Source organism: Lepidothrix coronata, unplaced genomic scaffold (assembly GCF_001604755.1).
Source record: "Lepidothrix coronata isolate B3197 unplaced genomic scaffold, Lepidothrix_coronata-1.0 Scaffold13, whole genome shotgun sequence".
In the NCBI taxonomy this organism is placed as follows: domain Eukaryota; kingdom Metazoa; phylum Chordata; class Aves; order Passeriformes; family Pipridae; genus Lepidothrix; species Lepidothrix coronata.
This window is the reverse complement of record NW_016690193.1, coordinates 4,005,342-4,027,505: the sequence shown is the minus strand read 5'-3', so window position 1 is coordinate 4,027,505 and position 22,164 is coordinate 4,005,342. Positions and strand designations below refer to the sequence as shown.

Here is a 22,164-nt window from a genome sequence, read left to right as displayed (position 1 = left end):
CTTGTATACATATGACTATACAGAGATTTATGTGCTTATTAACAACTCAAAACACATAGTGCTTAGGTATAAAATGGTGTATACACTGAAAATAGTTCTCAAAAATGTTAATGTAAAGTCTTAATTGAAATATTCTATGCTCTTTGTGCTCACATCTTACAAGCATTTCAGATAACAAGTTTTAGGATAAATACAAAAGTTATATAGAAGATCATTGTCATGGAAAAATGTGCATTTTTGGTTTACATTGTGTATTGAACTATGTGTGCAAATTTGACTAATAAACAAATGGTAGCTTGAAAACAGGCAAGTGCCCAAATCAAAATACTTCATTCCATTTTGAGTTATTAAACAGATCAGAACTCAATTTCAATTTTCAGAGTGTATCAGGGTAAACTATAAAACAGATGAAAGCCTTTACAATGAAAAGATCTGAGCATGGAGAACTGACGTGTTTTCTGTTGCATACAAGCAAGGAGAGGTGATACATTTCTCAAATGCATTGTTAGGAAGTATTTGCACACTTATATTCAGGAGGTGTTCTTATAGATTTTAAAATGAAAGAAATTCAAGATACCCAGAAAATCTAGTTGTGTTAGAGCCAAAGTGCTCATAAATTATATATATTATGCCATAAGACATTGCAAGAGATATGAAGATAAAAACAGTTATACCACTGCTATATGCCTCTCTTATACTGTGAACCAGTCAGAACATCAGACCAATCAGACTACATACTCAAAGTGACCCAACACCTGCAAAGTGACCTGCATATGTAATTTGGCATCTTCATTTCAAATTTTGAAAGAACAGCTTCTCACTTAAAATACATCAATTGGGTTTCTTTTTAAACTTAATTGCATGTTCTACTCGAAAGACACCATGTGCAAGCAGTCAGTTAAGTGGCAATTTCCCCGAAGTCACATCGGCCATTGCATAACTGTGTCTTCCTGATCTCAATCTTAACACTATCCCATTACACTCATTTTCTAATGAGTGGGAAGCTACCACTCGGGGCATTGGTTTATGTGTATCTGATCACTGGAAATACAAAGCACAGTGTTTGAGCTGATTATCATGAACAGCTTAGTGTGGGCATTACTAAGCACTTATAAAATGCTAGTTAAGATCAGTCTTTCTTGGATCACTGATCTGAAATGCTTCCAGACACAGAGAGGTAGATAAAACAATCCGGTTACAGCTGCATTTGCAGAACAGATGTTGCAGTCTTCCTGACCAATTAAACAAATGGTGAAGTGAATAGGAGCTGTATGTTTAGTAGAACCTCTCCCCAGAGGATAAATGAGTAGGATATAGCATCTTCAACATGCTCAAACATCATGCAAATGTGAGCAGAAGAGGCAAGAAAAGGGGATTTACATATTACCATCAAGTGTACCTGCAAACTGCTTGTCACCATTTCCTCGACTACCAAACCTGGTGACTATTTTCCCATTTGGCTGGAAGATGAAGACACAGCATGCTTTATTGTCCACTACAATGATGTGTCCGTTACGATCCACTGAAACACCTTTAGGGCCCATGAGCTTTCCAGACCCAATTTTGGCCTAAAAGGGAAAATACAAAACAGGAGAATATGTTGGCATGGTAGAAATTAGTTAGTACATTTTGAAGATTGTATTACAGGCACGCAGCAGGATGGAGAGGCATTTTTGTCATTAACAGTTGGAAGCAATTGTTTTTATCAGTTCTTACTGTGTACTTCATAATTTTTTCTTCAGCTGAAATAAAGACTGCTTTATATACATCTTTTCTAGAGTGAAAAATCTGCCACCTCAGCAACTGAGTCCAAACATACAACTCAAAAGAAACACCATCATGTGTGTCTTGACAAACTACAGCATCTGTCAAGAAATGTCTGTATATCCAGCATTAGGGTACCAGCAAGATAGGCAGAAAATCAGAAAAGACTTCTGCCTCCTATTGCATTCTATTCCTGAGTCCAACAATCACCTGATTATGGACAGGGAAATATGTCTCCATTATTGCCTGCATTCAAAGCAGTCAGAGTTCACTCTTAGAGCATCAGAGGTGGGTGGGATGTAGGCTATGACGTCCTCTCTTCCCTTTCTTGGGTTCATGAGACACCAGCACCTTTTGAGTGCTCTTGGAAAGAATTTGAGCAGAACTAAATCTCAGGCTAACCTCTCTATCTTCCACCAGATCCACATCAGATTGCTTCACTTTCTGCTTAGACACATGAAGTGTCAGCTGAAAACTGCAAAGGAGAGAGGATCATGCTGCCAAACAGCAAATGAATTCATCTTTGAAACACTAAACAAATCAAAGCTTGCTCTTGTCGTAGGTAAATAAAATAATTTCCATCATTTTAAATAGGCCTTGTGACTACCAAAACCATCTGCCAGCATAACCAGCAACAAATACTGTATACAATATTTCAGTGGAAAAACATTCAGTGGAGATGAGATGGATCTCACACAGAGTAAATTATTTGGAAAGGTTAGAGAGCTGTCAAATCAGAAAATGTTAGAACCAATTTTCAGGAGGATCAAAAAGAAGGGGATCCAAGAAGAGGATCTAAGCAACAGAGCAAACAGAAATTGAGACAAAGCCTTCAAAGAATCCATGAACTATCTGGGCATATACCCAAGAAGATTCTAGGATCACCTCACAACCCATTCCACATTTTTCACCATTCTGCTCTTTTTTTAGGCAGCGATTCTATAAACTGTTCTAATCTACATAAAATCAGTTGAGTTTTGACCTTTCAGTTAAAAAAGGTTGTTTGGGTTGGAATGGAGCAACTTGTGTCTTGCTTTTGGGGTTTTTTTGTTTTTTTTTTAATTGATACACAGATTTGGAGATCTGTGGTTGGTTTCAAAAGTCTGGTCTCTTGCCAGCATCTTTACTGTACTGGATAGACAATCCACCAAACAGGCTGTGCTGAAATTATGGATTCCAGAACTTTCAGATCCTGTAGTAATTTGTGAGAGACACGACCTACAAAGAGAGGTCTATATCTTGGTGAAGAGTATACTTTTCTGTTTCTATTGGAATTTAAATTACATAAATACTAAAATATTCATCTTGTTTATGAAACAAGGCCATTTTTCACCTCATTGCCTTTGCAGACTGGGACGGATCACCACATAGAACAAGCAATGCTTAGAATTATAGAATCACTTAGGTTGGAAAGAACCTCTGAGTCGAAGCATTAACCTAACACTGCCATGTTCACCATTAAACCACATCCAAAACTACTACATCTACTTCTGACTTCTCTGCCCCTCTCCTCTACCTCCTGCAAGTCATGACTAGTAGTGGAACCTATCAAGGTGGGACAGATTGCAAAGCATGAAGAATATCTATTACCTAACTCATTTCTCTGATGTCCCTTATGTTTTCAAAGCAAACAGAAGGAGCTCTACTACCCTTAATAAGTCCCATGCTCCTACTCCATGGTACATTCTCATAGGTGGGATTGCAGGTAAAAATAGGAACTGTCCTAAAATAAAACCCTGAGGATGTCTGGTACCAAGTCACTACACAACCTCTTTCAGTCTCAAATAAAGAAAACTCCAGGGAGTAAATCTTGCAGCTTCAAGACTATGATTAGCCAACAATGGCATCATGAGTCTGTTTTATGTTCAAGTACGTACACGGTTTATAAATTGCTAAATATTTAGACAAAATCCACCTAGTTGAATCATGCTAAAATATTCCCAGGAGAAACTATTAAAAATTACTTTGTGTTCACCAGGGGAAAGATACCAGCAGACCTACAAAATGTATTCAGGTTTGCATAACAACAAAGTAGCAAAAACATAAATCAAATGCAAATAAGTAGATTTATTTCCTTTGGGGTGATTAAGTCATATTCCCTTCTTTCCTCTGGGATGTCCATGTGTTTGTCTGCTTGTACATTGCACCACCTCCTTACCATCTTTCCAGGATTCCTATGGAAAAATAACTCAGACTCGTGAGTACAGTGACTTCCTGCCCATATAAACACATATGGAAAAATAAAATGAATAAATCACATACTACATTAATGGGCACTCAGTGCTGAGAAGAGTAATAAAAATCACTGGCCTTGGACCAGGATTTAAAATATAACTTTCAGGCAGCAATAAAGTATATCCAGCTAGAGTTTGCAGTGCCTTTTACTAAAAATCTCTGTTTCCAGTTTAGATCAAAATATGCTGACGACACATTACTGGGTCTGGCTGAACATATTCTTTGTATATTTTTATTTCAGAAGGTTTCTTAGAATTATAGGTTTGATTATTTAGAACAGAACATTATGAAACCCAGTCACTCCTGTTAACTGTATGAATGGAAGTATTTTCAGACTTTTCTGCCATTAGAAATGAATACAGTATAATGAATCATGTGAACCCATAATACAAATAATGTGTTTAATTGAATTCAGTCAAGGACATTATGTCCCTTCTTTTATAGGCTCTTAGGAATTTAGACTGTTTTTCAAATATGTGTTTATAAAGTCACCCTACCAGGCTGGAAAATATTCTAGTGTGGGATATTCCTAGAGGTAAAAAAAAAATCAGCCAGCCTATGTAAAATTTATAAGGACTTTTCCACTGTAGAAGTAAGTGTGTTTGGGCTTTAAGGTTAACTCTACCAATCTTCTTGCTGTCTGAAAGGTTCATGATTGTCAGGAATTAATTATAGACTTTAAACATACCATCTTTCCCTGTTTGAGAACTCTCCTAATAAGGATATAGAGCTCTGTTACACACTGCAGTATCACACAATACATGAATTTATCATTCACATAACCACCATAATTCAACTGTGACCATTTAACCACACTACCTATTGCTATCTGAACATGCAACCAGCTTCAAATAGCTCTTTCTTTAATTCTTCTAATGAGACAAGAAAAAAAAGTCTGACATATAAACTGTTTCCTTTCATCTTTTTCCACTCATCTAAACTTGATCTTGACTTGCAGCCCTGTTTGGTTGATACCAGCTATCTTATACATAACTCTTCAAGACTAGGAGAAAAATAATTCTCGGAGGACTAGAAGTCATTCTCTTGGCTCTGTTGTCCAGTTCCTTCACTAGGTTTGAACACCACACTGGTAAGAAGCTACTGCTTCACCGCGTGCTCTCTCTTTAGCCTAGAGATATGTCTGCTGTAACAGTTTTCTTAAGCGATTTCAGAGTATTTGACAGGGGAAGCCAGCACTGCTATATGCCTTCTAGAGATGAGGAAAACAGAGCACTGAGAAGTGAAATGGAAGATCATTAGTCACCTGTGAGCTCTGTGGCATAGCCAGAAATAGAAGCCCCAAATCCTAAGACCCTATCTGAGTCTTTACCACGATAATACAGCCTCTCATTTTAAAAGGCTTGTGTCTTGGTGCAACCTTAGAGTTTGTCCACCTCTGCATTATGCAAGTTAAAACAGCCTTGAGAAAACAGAGCTCTATCTCTGTTGCTGCCAGCAACTGAGGAAGGTGACACTTTTCTGCCTGGCAGTGGAGGTTGCTGGGGTGAGTCATGCCAGTGCTGTAAGCAGGGAGATGCCTGGGCCTGGCTCCAGGGAAATTTGCCTTCTGGCTCACATGACTATTAAAATGCCACTAAGAGAGTAAGTGTAAGTAAATACAGAAGGAAGGGGACAACATCAGAAATGGTTAGATTAAGTTCAAAAGATACCCCTGATAATGCTGAGTTAACAACTAGCAGGCCACCTGCAGAGGTCTTATATAATGACTTGCAGGCACAGTCCTTTGAAGGGAAATGCCATTCTCTCTCTCTCTTTCTGTTATCTTAGCAAGTGCTGCCCAATTTAATCTGACAAAGCCTCTGTAAGAAATACCACTGCCAACACATAAGAAATTACGAGGCTTTGCCCAGTTCCCACAGGCTAGATCTGTTATACCTATGTCCTGTGTTTCAAATATATTTTATATAACCCCATCATAGAATATCCTGAGTTTGAAGGGACCCACAAGGACCATTGAGTCCAATTCCTGGCCCTGCACCATCATGCCCAGTACAAGCCCCATCCCTTCCAAGCCCCATCCCTTCCATGCACCATCTTACAGCCTTATCCTTGGTGGGCACAACCTCCCAACCCTGTGTGTGTGTCCCCAGGGCTCCCCCAGGCCCTGTGCTCCCCCCACCCCCACCCCAGCACAGCTCACTGATTACACAGTGTGCAGTACAGCATCCCCCTCAACCAGCGCTGCACCAATACAGGATCCACTTCTCCCAGAACAGCTCCCCAGAGTGTGGACCTGGTCCTGGTGCCCATCCTTGTCTCCATCCTGGTGCTCCCCTTGCCCTGCTCCTGCTCTCCCCACGCACGTGCTCTGCCACCTGCCCTGCACCCAGCTCCTGCATAGATATGATTATGACTGTCCTCCATATAGAAAACACTTCTGCAAACATTTATTTTTTTCTCATAAATATGGCTTATTGCATTCAATCTAAAAATAGTGTTTTATAACACTGATGTTTCATGTCTCGTTTAATCAGTCCAATTCCAAGAACTATGAAGTCCAATGCATTAACTTGTATAAATCACAAAAAATATTGCCAATATTGCATAGCTTTGCAATCCAACAAATATATTGACTAAAATAAAGCTAGGCCTCACATCAGAGAAACAACATTCATAATTAATTTTTTATTCAATACCTCTGTCCCTGCTGGTAGTATATTGCACATAGGGTCCTGACTTCTCCAGAGCTTTTTTCTCCAGAGCTGGCACCATCCAAAATGTTGGATTTACAGCATATCTTGAGAAGGAAGGAAAACAAGGCCTCCATGCTCTGTGTTCAGATCAAGCCAGTTTCACATTAAAGATGTTAATAATTATTTAAAACACACTTAGGATATTCAGCATATTTGGATTCTTAACTAAATTACATCTTTCTTTGGGTTTGTTTTGGTGTTTCCATTTCATTCAAGGACTTCAACCAAACCCAAGATTTTCCTGTGTAGCTGCACATTTTTAAAATTAGTTGACAAGGAAAATCACATACTCTCTGCAAATGCAAGTGATTTGTACTTTTTTAACACTTGCATTGCATTGTTTGTATTGTTTTAGTTTTGTTTCAAGTCTATACATGATCTGGATACTTTTAAAAGCACAAACATCAGTTTCTCAGATGGAGGTCACTGAGGACTATAGAAGCAGTATCTCCTCATTGCTATAGCATTTGTCACTTTGCAAAGACTTTTCAAAGGCAGGCCATTTTTTGGTGCATACGTGAGCAGCTCAGGACCCAAGTTTTTGCTCATTAGACTGCCAGAAAATTAGCCAAATAGGCCATTTCTCTCTAAAGTAGGACTCTAGAACTAAGAACTTACGGTAGAAATTTCCCTGCAGATCCATGATCCCAATGACCAGTGAGTACTGCTAACTGCTGCTATAGGTGGCTCTTTCTAGCATCACCACCAGACTTGGTAACATGCATTCCGAGAACAGCATCAAATACAGGCAACATTTACTTGTCTCTGGAATTACACCTGAACCAAGAAAAATAAATACTGCAGATTGACAACCATAAATACAGTGCAGTAGCTGCCATCTTAATTTACTCCCATTAAAGGGATCAGAGGTGCTATGAAAATAAGAGGTGTGCTTTCCTCAGAATTTCTGATTTCTGAAACCTAAGACATTATTACGGTATTTCAGTTTTTCCAGTCATCGCACAATCACACAACCTAAAACACTCCTGTCTGTGCTGTAGAACTGGAACAACATCTGAACTGCCCTTCCTTGCTTTGATTACCAACAGAATCCTACATGAATTAGACACTTTATTTGCTGATACACATGGAGTGGAGGAATGCATCATCAATCTGCTACCTTCTTTTTCTCCTCCACATGTCAGTGCAGAGCTTCACATACTCCTCATAAGATTTTGTGTTTGTCTGTGTGCACACACATATCTGCGCATACCTTTCTGTACAATCAGAGTACTAATGACATAAAGGTTGTTGAGCTAGTCCAACTAGACTTGATGGCACTAGCTATCCTCGACCATAAGTTATAGAAAGGAATCCAAGCACCTAGTATGCAGACCTGTAAAGTGGAACATATTGTCTCTACTTGGTATAAGATTAGCATCACAACTGTGATCTCCTCCTATTAATTATACAACATGGCTGTGTCATGGGTTTCCACATCACAGCAATGGAATTTAGACTAAGTTACATGCAGTCTCTTGAAAAACAATGTTACTTTGCATTCCTTTGGAAGACAGAAAGCTCAGGAGAGTTCACATGGTAACTCGTACCTTAAATTTTCCATCTGATGAGAATATGCTAACCCATTTGTTATCATAGTCTGCAATAATGATGTCACCACTGGGATGCACAGCCACTCCTGTTGGCCGCTGCAGCTGGCCAGGAGACCTTCCTCGTATGCCAAAACGACTTTTGAACTGACCATCATTGGAAAATATCTGTAATAGAAAACATAAGTTTTAAAATTAAGTCTCCATATTACCATCACCTATTTCTCGGAGCTTAGATTTTAGAAGTCACTAATGAACTAATGACTACAGTCAGGAAGAGATCTGGTAATTTGAAGCACTTTTACATAGTCTATATTTGAAAGTGATATGTCTAATTTAAGAAGAAGCTTGCACTTGAACCCTAATTTCAAAATAAAGAAATTCTCTGCACTTCCATTGCACTGTTTCTTCAGTGACCTCAAAGTACTTTACAAACAGGCTTAGTGAATTAAGCTTCACAATGTCTCTCTCAGCTGGTAGGAAGTGGTATTATTCCCATATTACAAATGAGGAAACTGAGGCACTGAGTGACTCAGCCACAGGCAAACACTAAGTCTGTAGAAAACATAGGAATAAGTTCACTGGTTGTGCCCCCAAGCCAGGTAACTAGACACTGAAATTCCTCTAAAGTGGCTGCAAATTATGAAGCGTGAGGGTGCTGATGAATATTTGTCTCTTTGAAAAGGCCTGGAAATGAGTTCTTACAGCATGTGGCTTGCTGGTTCTCACATACTGAAGAACAAGCCACACGCTGCTGCCGTGTTCATTGCTACCACATGGGCAGCCTGAAGAGCGATGACAAATTGTTAATGGTAAAAAAGATACAAGGCAAGCAAAAAAAGAAAAAAAAGCTTGATTTTCACACAGGTTACAGAAGCCAAGAAATTATGGATGTTAGAAGTGCTACCACAGAAAAGAGTTCATCATGATATCAGACAGAAAAGTCAATTAATTACACTAAAAGCCATTTCAAAATTACATCTATATGTTTATTCTTCTATTTGTATTTCCTTAAGAAATTATATTTGTGGCACCTTACTCTAGATTTATGTTTGAAAGCATGGGGGAAAAAATTTACAATGTAAAATTATATTTACAAAAAAGTGTTTTTCCAGATTATTGCATGACTTTTTTTTTTTTCATTCATTGCCAAACATTATAAGGAGAGGAAATAAACTCTGATATACATACTAGATATAGTATACATCTGAAAAAGATAGCTGCAGGTCAAGAAGATAGAATGATAATGGATGATAAACAAATTGAGCTTCCCTTGTATTTTCTATATCTGCTTGAATTGTAAAAATGTGTCTTTCTGGGACTACAAAAAAGGCAGAGATGTGGGGGCAGGGAGAAAAAGAAAAACACTGAAAGTGGCATATCCTCATACCTGCACACACTGGTTGTTACTATCTGCTATTAATATTTTTCCATTTGTAGATGCAGCTACACCTTGAAGATTTGTAAATTCCCCTTTGTTTCTTCCTTTGGTGCCTAAAATTGAACACAAAGCACATAAGAAATCAGGTTAGACAGGACTAATCAGTTAGGACCTAAATGTCAACACATGCAATTATTACATTCCTGATCTAAAGATTTCTATTTTGAAGAGTTCTTATCACTGCTACAACTTCAAAGAACCATCTCAGTAACAGATCCACAGTTCTACCTACAAGAAGGGATTATTCATATTCTTCAGCATGTATGCCATCAACATAATTACCTCTTTGGCTTTCATAAATCAGTGTTCACAAATTGCCTCTTGCATGAGGGAAGTAGTAAAAGTTTTTTTCCTAAGTGATGGACTTTTTTTAAACTGTGGATTTTTATTCAAGTGAGAAGGAAATTAAAGGAGTACTACTGTGGGAAAATATAGACAGAGGCTAAGATAAGAACTTGCACAGATTACACAGTTTTAGTACAATCAGCCAAGTCTCTAAAACATATCACTTTGGATGGGGCCACTGCAAGAGAGGGAAGTTTCCTATTTACTCATAAACATAACAGTTTTCAGTCATAGGCTTTAAAAATTCCCTTAGCAGGGAAACTCAGATGAAGAATTACCTTTGAATGACTGGGACATGTGGGCCAATGAAGACCATCACCTGAAGACTGAGTGCTTCTGCAAAGACCTTAGATTGTTTTATAAAGCAGTGTCCACACACAGAGGTCTCATTTTAACCCAGGACAAATGCAATAGTGATTTACATAGAACTATATGTTGTTTCCCCAATGGTTTAAGGTGATAAGGAGTTGTAAAATGTCAACTTTTCATGAAAGTTCAGTAAGTTTAGGTGGCTTATTACTTAGATGTCTGTTTTGAGATGTTCCAAGGAGCATCACAGAGCAAACTGGTATCTTTAAAAGATCAGCCTCAAAATGGCTGGTTCAAAATACACCTGGAACACAGGATAGCCAAATTCCTGATTTGTTTGTAAAAGAGGCTCAGGGGTCTTTAGAAAAGACTGCAGTTATGATCTTAGACTCTAACGTTATTCATAATGAATGAATGAATTTTGAAACAAACAAAAAACCACAAACCAACAACCAACTCTATAAGCTGTTCTTTCCAAGACTTGGATGCAGTGCTGATTTTCCTGGTAAAATATTTTTACAAGCATTCACTGGCTGTGTATTAACTGAAAAGCTTGTATTTTATTTTAGTCAGTCCAAAATATCCTAGAGCTCAATGATTAAAACTGTTCTGACTGTGATGCCTAATATAAGACATATATATTAGGTCTAATTTGTGTTTGGCTTTCATTAGGGATGTGTATGCTCATAACAACTCTTCTTTCTTCTGGGGTGATGGCTGTGGGATTCATATTTCCTGTCACTGGCTAACAAGTAACATTTAATTTCTCTGTACTTGCTGCTGCAGGAATGTCCCTTTGTTTCAAGACTTATTTTCTTCAACTCCATCTGCTCCATCCTCTAAACAAGGCAAATGCTTCTCAATTTTTGCACTGAAAGGAGAAACTACGTATTCAGGGAATAGTGAGTTACATACCAATTATATTACCCATTCTTGAGCCATTTCTGTGTATTCTTTTAATAAGCAGTGCCCAAGGGATACATGCAGAAATTTTTTTCCACCATATGCTAATGATAAGTTTCCTTTTTGCCTTTTAGCCAAAGAGAATGGAAGAAAAGGGAGAAACATTCCTTTTACTACTGAGAGTAAAGGGAAAACATTTGTTAAAAAAGAGGATGCATAAGCTAGAGCATCTGGAACCAACTAGCACAAACTTTATGGAATGTATGGTCCTTAGCCTTAGAAAAATGTTCTTGAAAGTCAAGGAATTTCATTTTTAAAGATAAGAGAGACCTATATAAAGAGTTACTGAGTGTTCTTCAGTGGGACCTTGTAAATATACATCAAAGGAAAAACTGAAGAAATTACCCAGGAATGCCACAGTCACACATCATAGTGAGCTTAAGAAATTTAGCAATTTACTAGCATAGTATGTAGATGAAATTCAGCTTCATGAAATGTCCTTGTACCTAGCACTTTGCAGCTATTAAACCTATCACATAGGTCCTAATTTGCACACAGGTCTTTATACAGTCCTCTCCGCAGTGGCACAAATTTCTCTGCATAAGAAAGCTGAGGTTAGTGAAACACAGCTTATTTCCTAACGTATGTTCAAGAGGAAAACAGATAACTTTGAACTTTCTGTTTTGAATAATTCACTATGACAGCAAAGATCTGAAGCCAAGCACAGGCACTTCAGATGATGAGAGGAAGGCTTGTAGTAAAGTATGTCAGCCTCTGGAAAAGCAGGCTCCTGCAACTGACTCTGCAATACCAAAGGATGATAGCTCCCCTCTGTAAGCAGAACTAACTTCCTTATGAACATAACTGCTTGAGAGTCTTCAGAAAATCTTTTACTGCAAGATACTACCCCTCTATATCAAGGCACCCCATGCTTTGTCTTCTCTCTGTTATGGGCAGTCAGCTATCTCTCCTTAGCCTAGGGAGGCACTAACATTTCAATGGCACAGGGCTAGAACCGGTGGAATCCTCATTCCAGTGTTTCCCAAGCAGCCTTGTTAGGAGATGAAAGCGTGCATCTTTCATGCCAGTCATTGCCCAGCCTTATCTCCCTCCTGTTCTGAGCTACTGGAGGGCACAAAGGAGGAAAAGACAGATATTTTACTGCAACTGCTGTGGCAAGCTACTGGGGATTGGGAGAGGACAGCAGAGTTTTCAAAGGGGGAAGGCTAAACAGAGTTATTAGGAAGCAGGCCTGTGGCCTGTGGAATAGCTCCTTTTATACCATTTTTGTATACAGATAATAACCAGATTTGTGTTAGTCCTATCTAACTCCTTCTGGTATTACTGAGCATAACCTACACAAACCAATTAATTTAGCTTTCAACAAAGTAAGTATGCATTTTTTTGCTCAAGACAACCTAGCACACATAAAAAGTTTCATATTTTCAGTCTTTTATTCTTGCACACTAGAGACCATATTGAATATCACCAGAAAGAAGGGAAAAAAATAATCTAAAAGCCCATTAGCATCACAGCAGATGTTAAAAATTACATCATGTAACTGCAATAAGATTCTGCTCTGTGAGTGCTGGGAATCTGAACAAACTTGTTGTACAGTGTATATTTTTGATGTGCACAGTAAGAGAAGGAATGGTTTTTGCTTTCTAAGTTTTACTAATATGAATAATAACCTCTTTGCTGGCTTACCTATATTCCTCAGGTTCCTAAAACACAAAGAAAAAACACATCACTGCCTCCAGCAGGAAGAGAATAGATTCAGAGAGACAAAATAAAACTGCAGAAATATTACAGATTACTGGGAAGACTTTAAAGGTTGTGAGTGGCCATAACCTGTTGTGTACATACCATTTCTTTCCTGCCTACAACACTTCAAATACTTCTTGGACTCTTCCCTATGTGGTACAGCATGGAAAGACCTACACACATACTGTATGACAGGTGTCAAGGAGTTGTTTTGTTGTTTCCTAGCTTCCTTTATTTTTTCCTCAGAGTGCCAAAAGATATTTAGTCAAATCTTACATATTACGAGGATGTGATGCTCCATCTCATAATAGATACAGCTGAAAACCAAAAGGCTCTGTTGTAAAACTGCACTGAATTGTTAAGGCTATGTGCTTGCTGTAAAACAAATGTCAGTGTTTCTAATCCAAGTTCCCATATAACTGCAAGTTTTAAAATCAATCAGTCTGTTGGTTGAAGGCACACAGTGTTTGTAACCTTTAAAGAGGAATGAATAATTCAGTAGGAACTCTGGCAGATATGCCCACACACTGTTGGTAGTGAAGATGGTCTGATTTGTATTAATTTGCTTTATACAGCACCTGTCCCTAAAAGCTTGGCCAAGGCCACTTCCAAGACTTGCCTGTGCAGCAGAGCCCCTGTCACCACAGATTAGGTATTCACAAACCCAGGGGTAGGAGCACCTCAGAAACAGTTCTTTGCTGGTACAGCAGCCAAACCTTGAATAATAAGAGTAGAATCCAGGCCAGGTCTCTGTTGTCAGGACATCAGACCCATGCTGGGGATTTTGCCAGCAACTAATGTCAGAGTTGTTCCCCCCCTGTCCAGTACAGGTAATCACTGCAATGTAATGCAATGTAGGCCTGGCCAAACTTCACAGTGGCCACCACAAGCTTATAAAGGGTTCATGGGAAGCATCAGAGGGATTTGAGCTAATAAACTGGAAAAGGAAATCCTATTTTCCCTTTACCAGGCATTTCTATTTCTACCAAAATATAAATTCTGTATAGAAAACATCTTGCTATTTCATACTAATTATTAATGGTTTTGTTCCAGAGTTCTGAAACATAGAATGAAGAATAACTGATTAAAGTGTGTCAGAGGGGCCTCTGCACTTCTGTACTACATGGAGTGACTCCACATACACATCCCTTTCTTCTCCAATGCCCTTACCCAGGCTGTAATTTGGCCAGGACACAACCTTGCCGGAAAGGTAGAGAAGGGATGGGGAAAGAGGAGGAAGCAGATGCTGCTTGCTACAGGGAGAAGGTTCCTCTGAACCATCCACCCAAGGGGGCTAACTGCAGTTGGAAAAATCCATATTTTTTTCAAGGACATGCGTATCCCTATCTGTCCCCTTATGTATCTTTGTAAAAATGCAACAAGTATATACTTAGAGCCAGCCCTGTTCCTTTCAAAAAGAACAATCCAATATGGAGCTTCAGGCAGAAGCCTTCAGAGACAATTAAAGAAATGTGTCATGATCAGTGGCACAGAGTCTAGTTGGAGGATTATATCTAGCAGTGTCCTCCAGTATTAACTTATTCATCAATTGACTTGGATTAAGCAGTAGAGGCTTCCTCAGCAAGTTTGCTGATGAAACAAAGATAGAAGGAGTGGCTGATATCCCAGAGTGCTGTGCAGCCTTCCAGAAGGACCTTGACAAGCTTGAGAGATGGGGAGAGAGGAACCATCTGAAATTCAACAAAGGCAAATGCAGGATCCTGCACCAGGGGAGGAACAACCCCAGGCACCAGTACAGGCTGGAGGCTGACCTGATGGAAAGCAGCTCTGCAGAGAAGGACTTGGGAATCCTGGTGAATGACAGGCTGTCCATGAGGTAGCAGTGTACCCTTGTGGCCAAGAAGGCCAATGGTATGCTGGACTGCATTAGGAAGAGCACTGTCACCACTGTGAGGTGATCTTGCCAGTCTACTGAGACCCAGTGAGGCCACATCTGCAGTGCCATGTCCAGTACTCCTCAGTACAAGAGAAACATGGAGCTCCTGGAGCAGGTCCAGTAGAGGGCTGCAAAATGATTAAGTGATTACACCATCTTTCTTATGAGGAAAGGTTTAAAGAGTTGGATTAGACCATCTTTCTTATGAGGAAAGGCTTAAAGAGTTGGATTAGACCATCTTTCTTATGAGGAAAGGCTTAAAGAGTTGGTCCTGTTCAGCCTCAAGAAGAGACAACTGAGAGGACCTCATCAATGTCTATCAGTATCTGAAGGAAGGGTGTCAAGAGGATGGAGCCAGGCTCTTCTTGGTGGTGCCAAGCAACAAGACAAGAGGCAATGGGCAGAAACTGATGCACAGGAATGCCTTATGCACCTGAACATGAGGAAGAACTTCTTTACTGTGCAGGTGACCAAGCACTGCAACAGGTTGCCCAGAGAGGTTATGCAGTCTCCCTCACTAGAGATATTCAAGAGCCATCTGGACACAATCCTGTGCCATGTGCTCTAGGATTACCCTGCTTCATCAGGGAGGTTGGACCAGATGACCCACTGTGGTCCCTTCCAACCTTCCCCCTTTTGTAATTCTGCAAAACACCTGATCAAGAATCCCTTTGCTCCCCCTAAGCCAACTTTCTAAACTGCACTAAAGCTATTATTACACAGGCCTTGTTTTTGAGTTTTTATGTGGAGTAGATTCACAGTAAGGCTCTTATTTGCCTTTAGCATTGATAACAGACCAGATGACGTTCACGCCTAGTAAGGAGGCTGACAGAAGGTACTGCTAAAGGCACTTCTTTTTTTTACACATTAAATGTACCAGCTAAACTTAGATGCTCAGTTACATGACTGAACAGACAAGTAAACACAGTCTGAGGAAAAGGAAAATGGTACTTTCTAGCAACGGGCCAGCTCTCCATCTGGCTGTATCTGATGCTAATCCCAAATATAAATACATAAAGGGAAAAAAGCAGTTAAAGTGGGAAATAGCACCACTACTGCTAAACAGTGTCAAAGAACCCAGTCATGAAAAGTGACAGAAGAGAAAAAGTACCAAGGTACACAGCACGGCAGAGCTAGAACACAAAATGGAATCCTGGACAGAGCAGCTGATGCCAACCATGTCTCTTAACCCTCCTTTGGAGGACATGGGAGAGATTTACCAGGGAAGGTGGAAGTGGCTGACACTGTGAACATCCCTCACCTCTGCTCAGCATGGGTCTAAGGCACAAAAGCAGGGTAATGAAGAAGAGACTTCCCTCTCACTTTAGTGCTTCCTACCACTTGTAGAGGTAGCAAAAAACCACTGAGCAACAATTATTTTCTAGATATCATAAGAACATGCTTGTTTTCATTTGTATAGAATAAGGATATGCTGCACAGATATTGCATGGACACACCCTTAGAGATCGCATCTGTTTAAAAAAATAGGTCGAGGATATAAATTATTGAGACAGAAAAAGAGGATGCAAGAAATGCTCTGTTGTCGTAAATAATGAGTTACACAAATCTATGAATGTGAAGTCAATAACGTGACCTTAAAATGTCTGAAGAGAACCACATGCCACTTTAAAAGCCATGAATAGCACAGAATTGGCAGAAGATACAATGCACACTTCCCCATGAAGGAAATGTACTAATGCTGTGTTAATGCTATCCCTTGCTAATACTACCAGGACAACAATCTCCTACTAGGAGCTGATCAATTTACTTGTGCATAAAAGCCCATATATCAGTGCACATACCATAGCATACTCCATATACTTGGATGACCAGAGAAATATTACAGGGTGGTTCTCCAACACAGCTTCTGGCAGCCCCAATATAAGATTTATCTTGCCCAGTTTAAAATACAGATCCGGATTTGGCCAGGACCATCAGAGGAATTCAACAATGGGTTCAAAATAGAAATAGTTGTGTTGGAAAAGAGTGATAAACTTTACATTACGACATCAACAAGTGAACCAAACCTTAACTTTTCAAAGTGAGCTGAACCAAACAAACTCTTAAATCCATGAAGGAAATCCTTGTGAAAATGTCAGAAGTCTTACCTGTCTCAATAATTTTGCATACTGTGGAAAAGTATAAAACACTAGAGAATTACAGCTGCAATGGCTTGAGACCTTTCAGATGATGCATACATAAGCCCACAGAAGCCCAGAGGAACATCTCTATCTATGTAGCGTCATTGTGTGAAATGAGTGGCTGAAAGCTGAACATGTAATAGGATGAAATATTACTCTCAGCTCAGATTTTCTAAAAAATAGCAATCCATATATCCCAAATGTTGGCACTCTGAGAGGTTTAATCAGGAAAAACTCTGAGATGTGCATAGCTCTTGTTCTAATTATTTCATCTTCCTTTTTTGACTGGTGAAGAAAGGGAGGAGGTACAACTCAAAAATAAAGCACATGGTCATGACTGCATCCCAAGAGAAAAAAAAGGGCACTGCACTTTTTGGAAAATGTTGAAGACTTCTAGAGTTTGTAGTATATTGGAGAAAATAGCTAAAAAATAAATCTAACAAACAACACAACTACCAACAAAAGCCAAACCAGAACCATATCGCTATTTAGCCAGAAACTGCTCACTAGAAGCAAGGGATACAGAAGCAGAAATTACAAGCTGAAATTACTTTAATCCATACCAAAAGCTTTGTAATAAGAATATTACCTGTTTTTAAAATATCCGAAATCAAATGTATGCATTGCTAGATCCAAATCCCAATTAAATATTTGCTGCAAACATAATTCCAGAAGTGTGGGCTTTCAAAATTTACAAAAGTCAAGAGGTCTAAAGATATCATCAGGTTGCTCTACTTACACCTTTAACTTTACAATAATTTAACTTTTTCATCCAGTTTCCCTAAACTATTTCTAAGTACGTCACAGGCAGCAAAATCACCTACCTACTCTGAAGATCAAATCATCTTCAATGGGATTCTCTTTTCTTTTGCCAGTGCTGTACATGCTTGCAGGTCTTTTCACAGCTTTCTGCTTCACATGGCCACTGCCAGGAGATTTAACACGCCTCTTAACCCCTTCAGTGGTAGGGGACACATCTGCTGATCTGACCACTTTAAGTTTGAACGGGCTGCCCTTGATATGTTGATCATAAAGTCTCAGAGACAAAGTGAAGTCCCCTTCTTTCTGAACAGTATACAAAAATTCGTAAGTGCCATTTTTGTTGTCAAGTATTTCTCCATCCGCTACACTCCCATCAGGCGTGCTCAGTTCAGCAGTGAGGTAAGCATTCCCGGATTTACAGAGTTCCCCATCTTTGTCCTTGGTTGTGATGGTGACGGACATGGGCTGTCCAATCACCGTCTGCCTCAGTCCCTCGCCTGTGGCCACTGTTTCAGAGGCAACAGCATTGGTGGTTAAAATAGTACCCAGATTGTGAATGGACTTCTTCAGGCCTTCTGTTTCCACTATGAAGTCCAACTGATCATTTTCACGGGGCTGCAGTGGGAAGTCCCGCTCAGCCAGTTCATTCAGCTTGTCACTCATTTGCTTCTTCACCAGCAGCACTTCGGTTTCAGTGCCATGGTTGAGGGCTTGGGCTGTGAAGTTGCTGCAACTTTTAATGCTTTCTTGCCCTTCAAGTAAGGTATCCAGCTGTGTCTGGAGGACCTGTGTGCATTACCAAACACCAGATTAGCATCATGTTGCAAGAACTGTCCTATGAAAATGTAGCATACTTTATATCTGAAGGCCTTTGTAGAGCCCAAATTTATAGTGCATTAATTTAGAGTTTAATTTGAACTTCTTAGAAAAAGTACCCAGTAATCCCCAACACATATTTAGAATATAATGCTGCAATACAAAAAATGTACCCTGGTTTGGGTCTTAAGGGCTTCACAGATCCACTGCCACACTAGACTGAATTATTGCCCCACCTGTCTTGTCTCTTCTTTTTTTTTAAGAAAAAAACCCCAACAACAAATCTAAAAGCTTGAACCTGCTCCATCTAACTTTCAGCAGTCACAGTTAATGAGATAGTTAATAGACAATTGAGCTGTGTGCACAGAGGCAGAGATATATTGGATTCATCAGGCCCATTAATAAGACAGGCTGAAAGAAACTTCTTGAAAACATTTCTTCAGAGCTGAAGGAAACTGTGAGTTACTCCTCTATGGAGATGGACAAGAAGGGACTCTCAAGACCTGTATGTACATCCATCCTGAGGAAAAGTGTGACTCGTGGACTAAATAAGTGAAGAAAGGAAAATTCTCCCCAGCAGAAGCAGGGAAGTTGGTTCCCTAGTTCCAGCAGGCTGGAAAGTAAAACATACAGAATGGGTTGTGGATATTGGAAAGAGCTGGATTGAGTAGCCTGAAATTTTGGTGGGCAGCAAGTAGTTACTCTATATTTAAGACTATGAAGGAGTTTCTTTTATAGGGTTAATTTTGGCCCTCAGTCTAAAATCCTTAAAACAGTATTGACCTCAAAATTGTTAGGTGTGGGCTGGGAACAAGGCTAACCTTTTTTTTTTTTTTAAACCATTCCTGCAGTGATTTGGAAAAAGGATCCCTGAATTATAACAACCTAGCAGAAAAATTCCTGACAGTCAGGAAAACATTCCAGCTGCCCCCCCCACTCTCCACTGATAAAATACTCAAACTAAAGTGCCCAGTCACACACATGGTATGTTTTTCCTACAGAGAACTATGGCACAGACATTATTGTGGATTAGAGAGGGGTTTTTTTTGACCATCAATGTAAAGGAAATATTTTTGAAATATTTCAATTGATTTTAAAGTAAACTTAGAGACTGGGTGTATTTATTGTTATGAAATACTTTTCCCTTGCTGAGACACACTATGTAATGATACTGCATGATAAGGGCACTTTTTCCTAAGTTTTACAAAGCTTTCAGCTTTTCATCCACTGGAGAAAATCCAAGATCATGTGTTATTGATATGGAAAAGTGATAACAACACAAAATGTTTTGCAATCAAAACAGAATGAACAGAATGAACAAGACTACACTGAAATTTCAAGTTATCTGTTTTTCTAGGCATCCATAAACCTCTCAGGATTCAATACAAGGCATTTCTAATCTGCTTTGTCTTTATTCAAGGACATAAGTAGTTAAAGAGAGTGTATAGCTAATAATTTCCCAATATGACAAAACTCCATATGCTTGGGATAAGAAATCACAAACTTATGAGAAAGACAACTTGCAGCTATGTTTTAAACCAATATTTTCTCAAGATAGTTTTCTTTCATTACAAAGATTGAAAATATTAAATCTTAACATAAATACTATTTAAAATGTACTTTGAGTATTTTACATGAGGCCTCTTTCAGTCCATTGGAAACTGAACCGCCAACTTTCTTTTAGTAAAGTGCTGATCTTTCATTTTTCATTTTTGAAAAGTATGATCAAAATGATTGAAGATTTGGGTTTGAATTATTTTGCGGGACTACTATTCATTCAAAAGTAAAATCCAATTTCAACTGCTTTTTTTAAATATAAAGAGAGGAGATGCCTCTTTTACTGCTTATGTGCAACTTTGCAAAAATTTAATTCTCTAATGTTCAAAATAGTTACTAAACTATTTTAAATCCCTTTCAACAACAATAAGATAATTTAACATCATATTCTATCTAGTGTAAACTTTGTACACATCCAACGTGTATTTGTTTGCTAAGAAAGTACGTTTGTGTGATATCTTGAATACATTTAGATGAACCTGGGATCTGAGTCCAAATTATTGATGCTAAAACTTCTCAGCTGCTGCTTAGCTCTGGAGATGACTAACTTCTGTGCCCCAGTGGTCTTGGGCTCCCTCTGTTTCTAAAAGTACACATCTTGTGCACATGTTAGAATTCCTCCATTTTCACAGGTTTAGCAGTTCAAGACCTTCCTAATGATCAAGCCTATTCCAGATCCAGGAATGCAACATTTCTCCACTTCAGACATCTGGAGATGGTCAAGCTGCTCAGCAATGGCAGAGAGTGACCAAAGATGCCAATACTATCAGGCACTCTTGAAACTCCAGTTGTTGATGTTATTTTCTTTTCAAGACTACTTTGAGGGAAGAAATTTTTCTTTTATATAAAACAGACAACTGATGCCCAGGAAGACAAGGACTAAATAATTTCATTTTCCTGATTCAGACTTTATAATCCTCAACAAAACCCCTATCTACCAGGCTACAGGCTTCTTTTTGTAAAAATGTACAGGTTTCTGTTTTCCTCCTCTGCAGCTTAGTCTACAATACAGGTGGTAAACCCCAAAATTCAATCATCCAGATAGGAAGTAAAAGTATGAATACAGCTCTGGAATCTATTGCTCTCGGCATTCCCCTGAGAAAGTGAGATGTCCCTCCAATCTTAATGTGTTCCAACTGATGACATCTAACATGCAATACGTTACCAAGTACCGGAAAGGAAAGCAGTGCTTTGAAGCATAACAGGAAGCCCTACTCAGTTATTCAGGACAAATTGTTTGGGCCTGTATCTTCATGGAGGGGTTCATACGATTGTAGCCCAAGAATTCAGACTTTCCTTTGGTGTTCCCTTACTGTCATTTGCACATCAGCATGTTGGCTTTAAGTAGAGGCCTGCTTAGTGTGTTGGCCATTTTAGATCCTCCTCACACACCATTCACAAAGGGCTATCTGCCCAGGCAGGGTCTGTATTCCACTTATAAGGCTGAGCACCAACAAGCGAGGTTCTGCAGCACTTGATTTCCTGAAAAAGTTATTCTCTAGATCTCAGACACAATTTGTCAAAGTGGCATCCTGCATCCTTTGTAAAAACTGGATGATTAAATTAACAGCTTTCCACTGAAACAAAACATGCATCTTACTTTGTGTTTAAGGCCATAATTCACTTCCAGTTCCATGAGCAGCACGCTCTTTCGCACATTTAAAGTCTTCTGGAGTTCATCAAAAGTGGAATGAATGTCATCTACAATGCTAGCCTTTTGGTTGGTTAACTGGTGTATGATTTCAGATATAAAATGAAGTGCTGAGTCGATCTCTGGAAGCCTGAGGGAGGAATTACATTACAAAGATTGCTGTTTCAAAAGTCATTAAACATTGGCCCTTGCCCTGGTATCTTTTAATGAAACTCTCTAATCAGCAGGCTGTCTTTAAACTCAGTCATTTCCCAGAAGTAAGTTCATTTCTTTTATAACCACATAGTGGGTGTGGTCTCATAAAATAATCCCTCC

General features: G+C 39.1%; 1 protein-coding gene across 18 annotated transcripts in view; it reads right to left on the bottom strand.

Moving 5' to 3' along the window:
• The window catches only part of TRIM2 (tripartite motif containing 2), a 90,872-nt gene that overhangs the window by 9,138 nt on the left and 59,570 nt on the right, over nucleotides 1–22,164 (bottom strand). For 16 of the 18 annotated variants that reach the window (XM_017805875.1, XM_017805872.1, XM_017805874.1 and 13 more), the window contains 5 exons: nucleotides 21,799–21,979; nucleotides 17,888–18,611; nucleotides 9,654–9,757; nucleotides 8,264–8,431; nucleotides 1,388–1,568 (listed from right to left, as the gene is read on the bottom strand). In XM_017805875.1, the coding sequence (XP_017661364.1) occupies nucleotides 1,388–1,568; nucleotides 8,264–8,431; nucleotides 9,654–9,757; nucleotides 17,888–18,611; nucleotides 21,799–21,979 (1,358 nt within the window). The remainder of the gene's footprint in view (nucleotides 1–1,387; nucleotides 1,569–8,263; nucleotides 8,432–9,653; nucleotides 9,758–17,887; nucleotides 18,612–21,798; nucleotides 21,980–22,164) is intronic. The other 2 variants (XM_017805888.1, XM_017805889.1) reach the window with 1 other exon arrangement.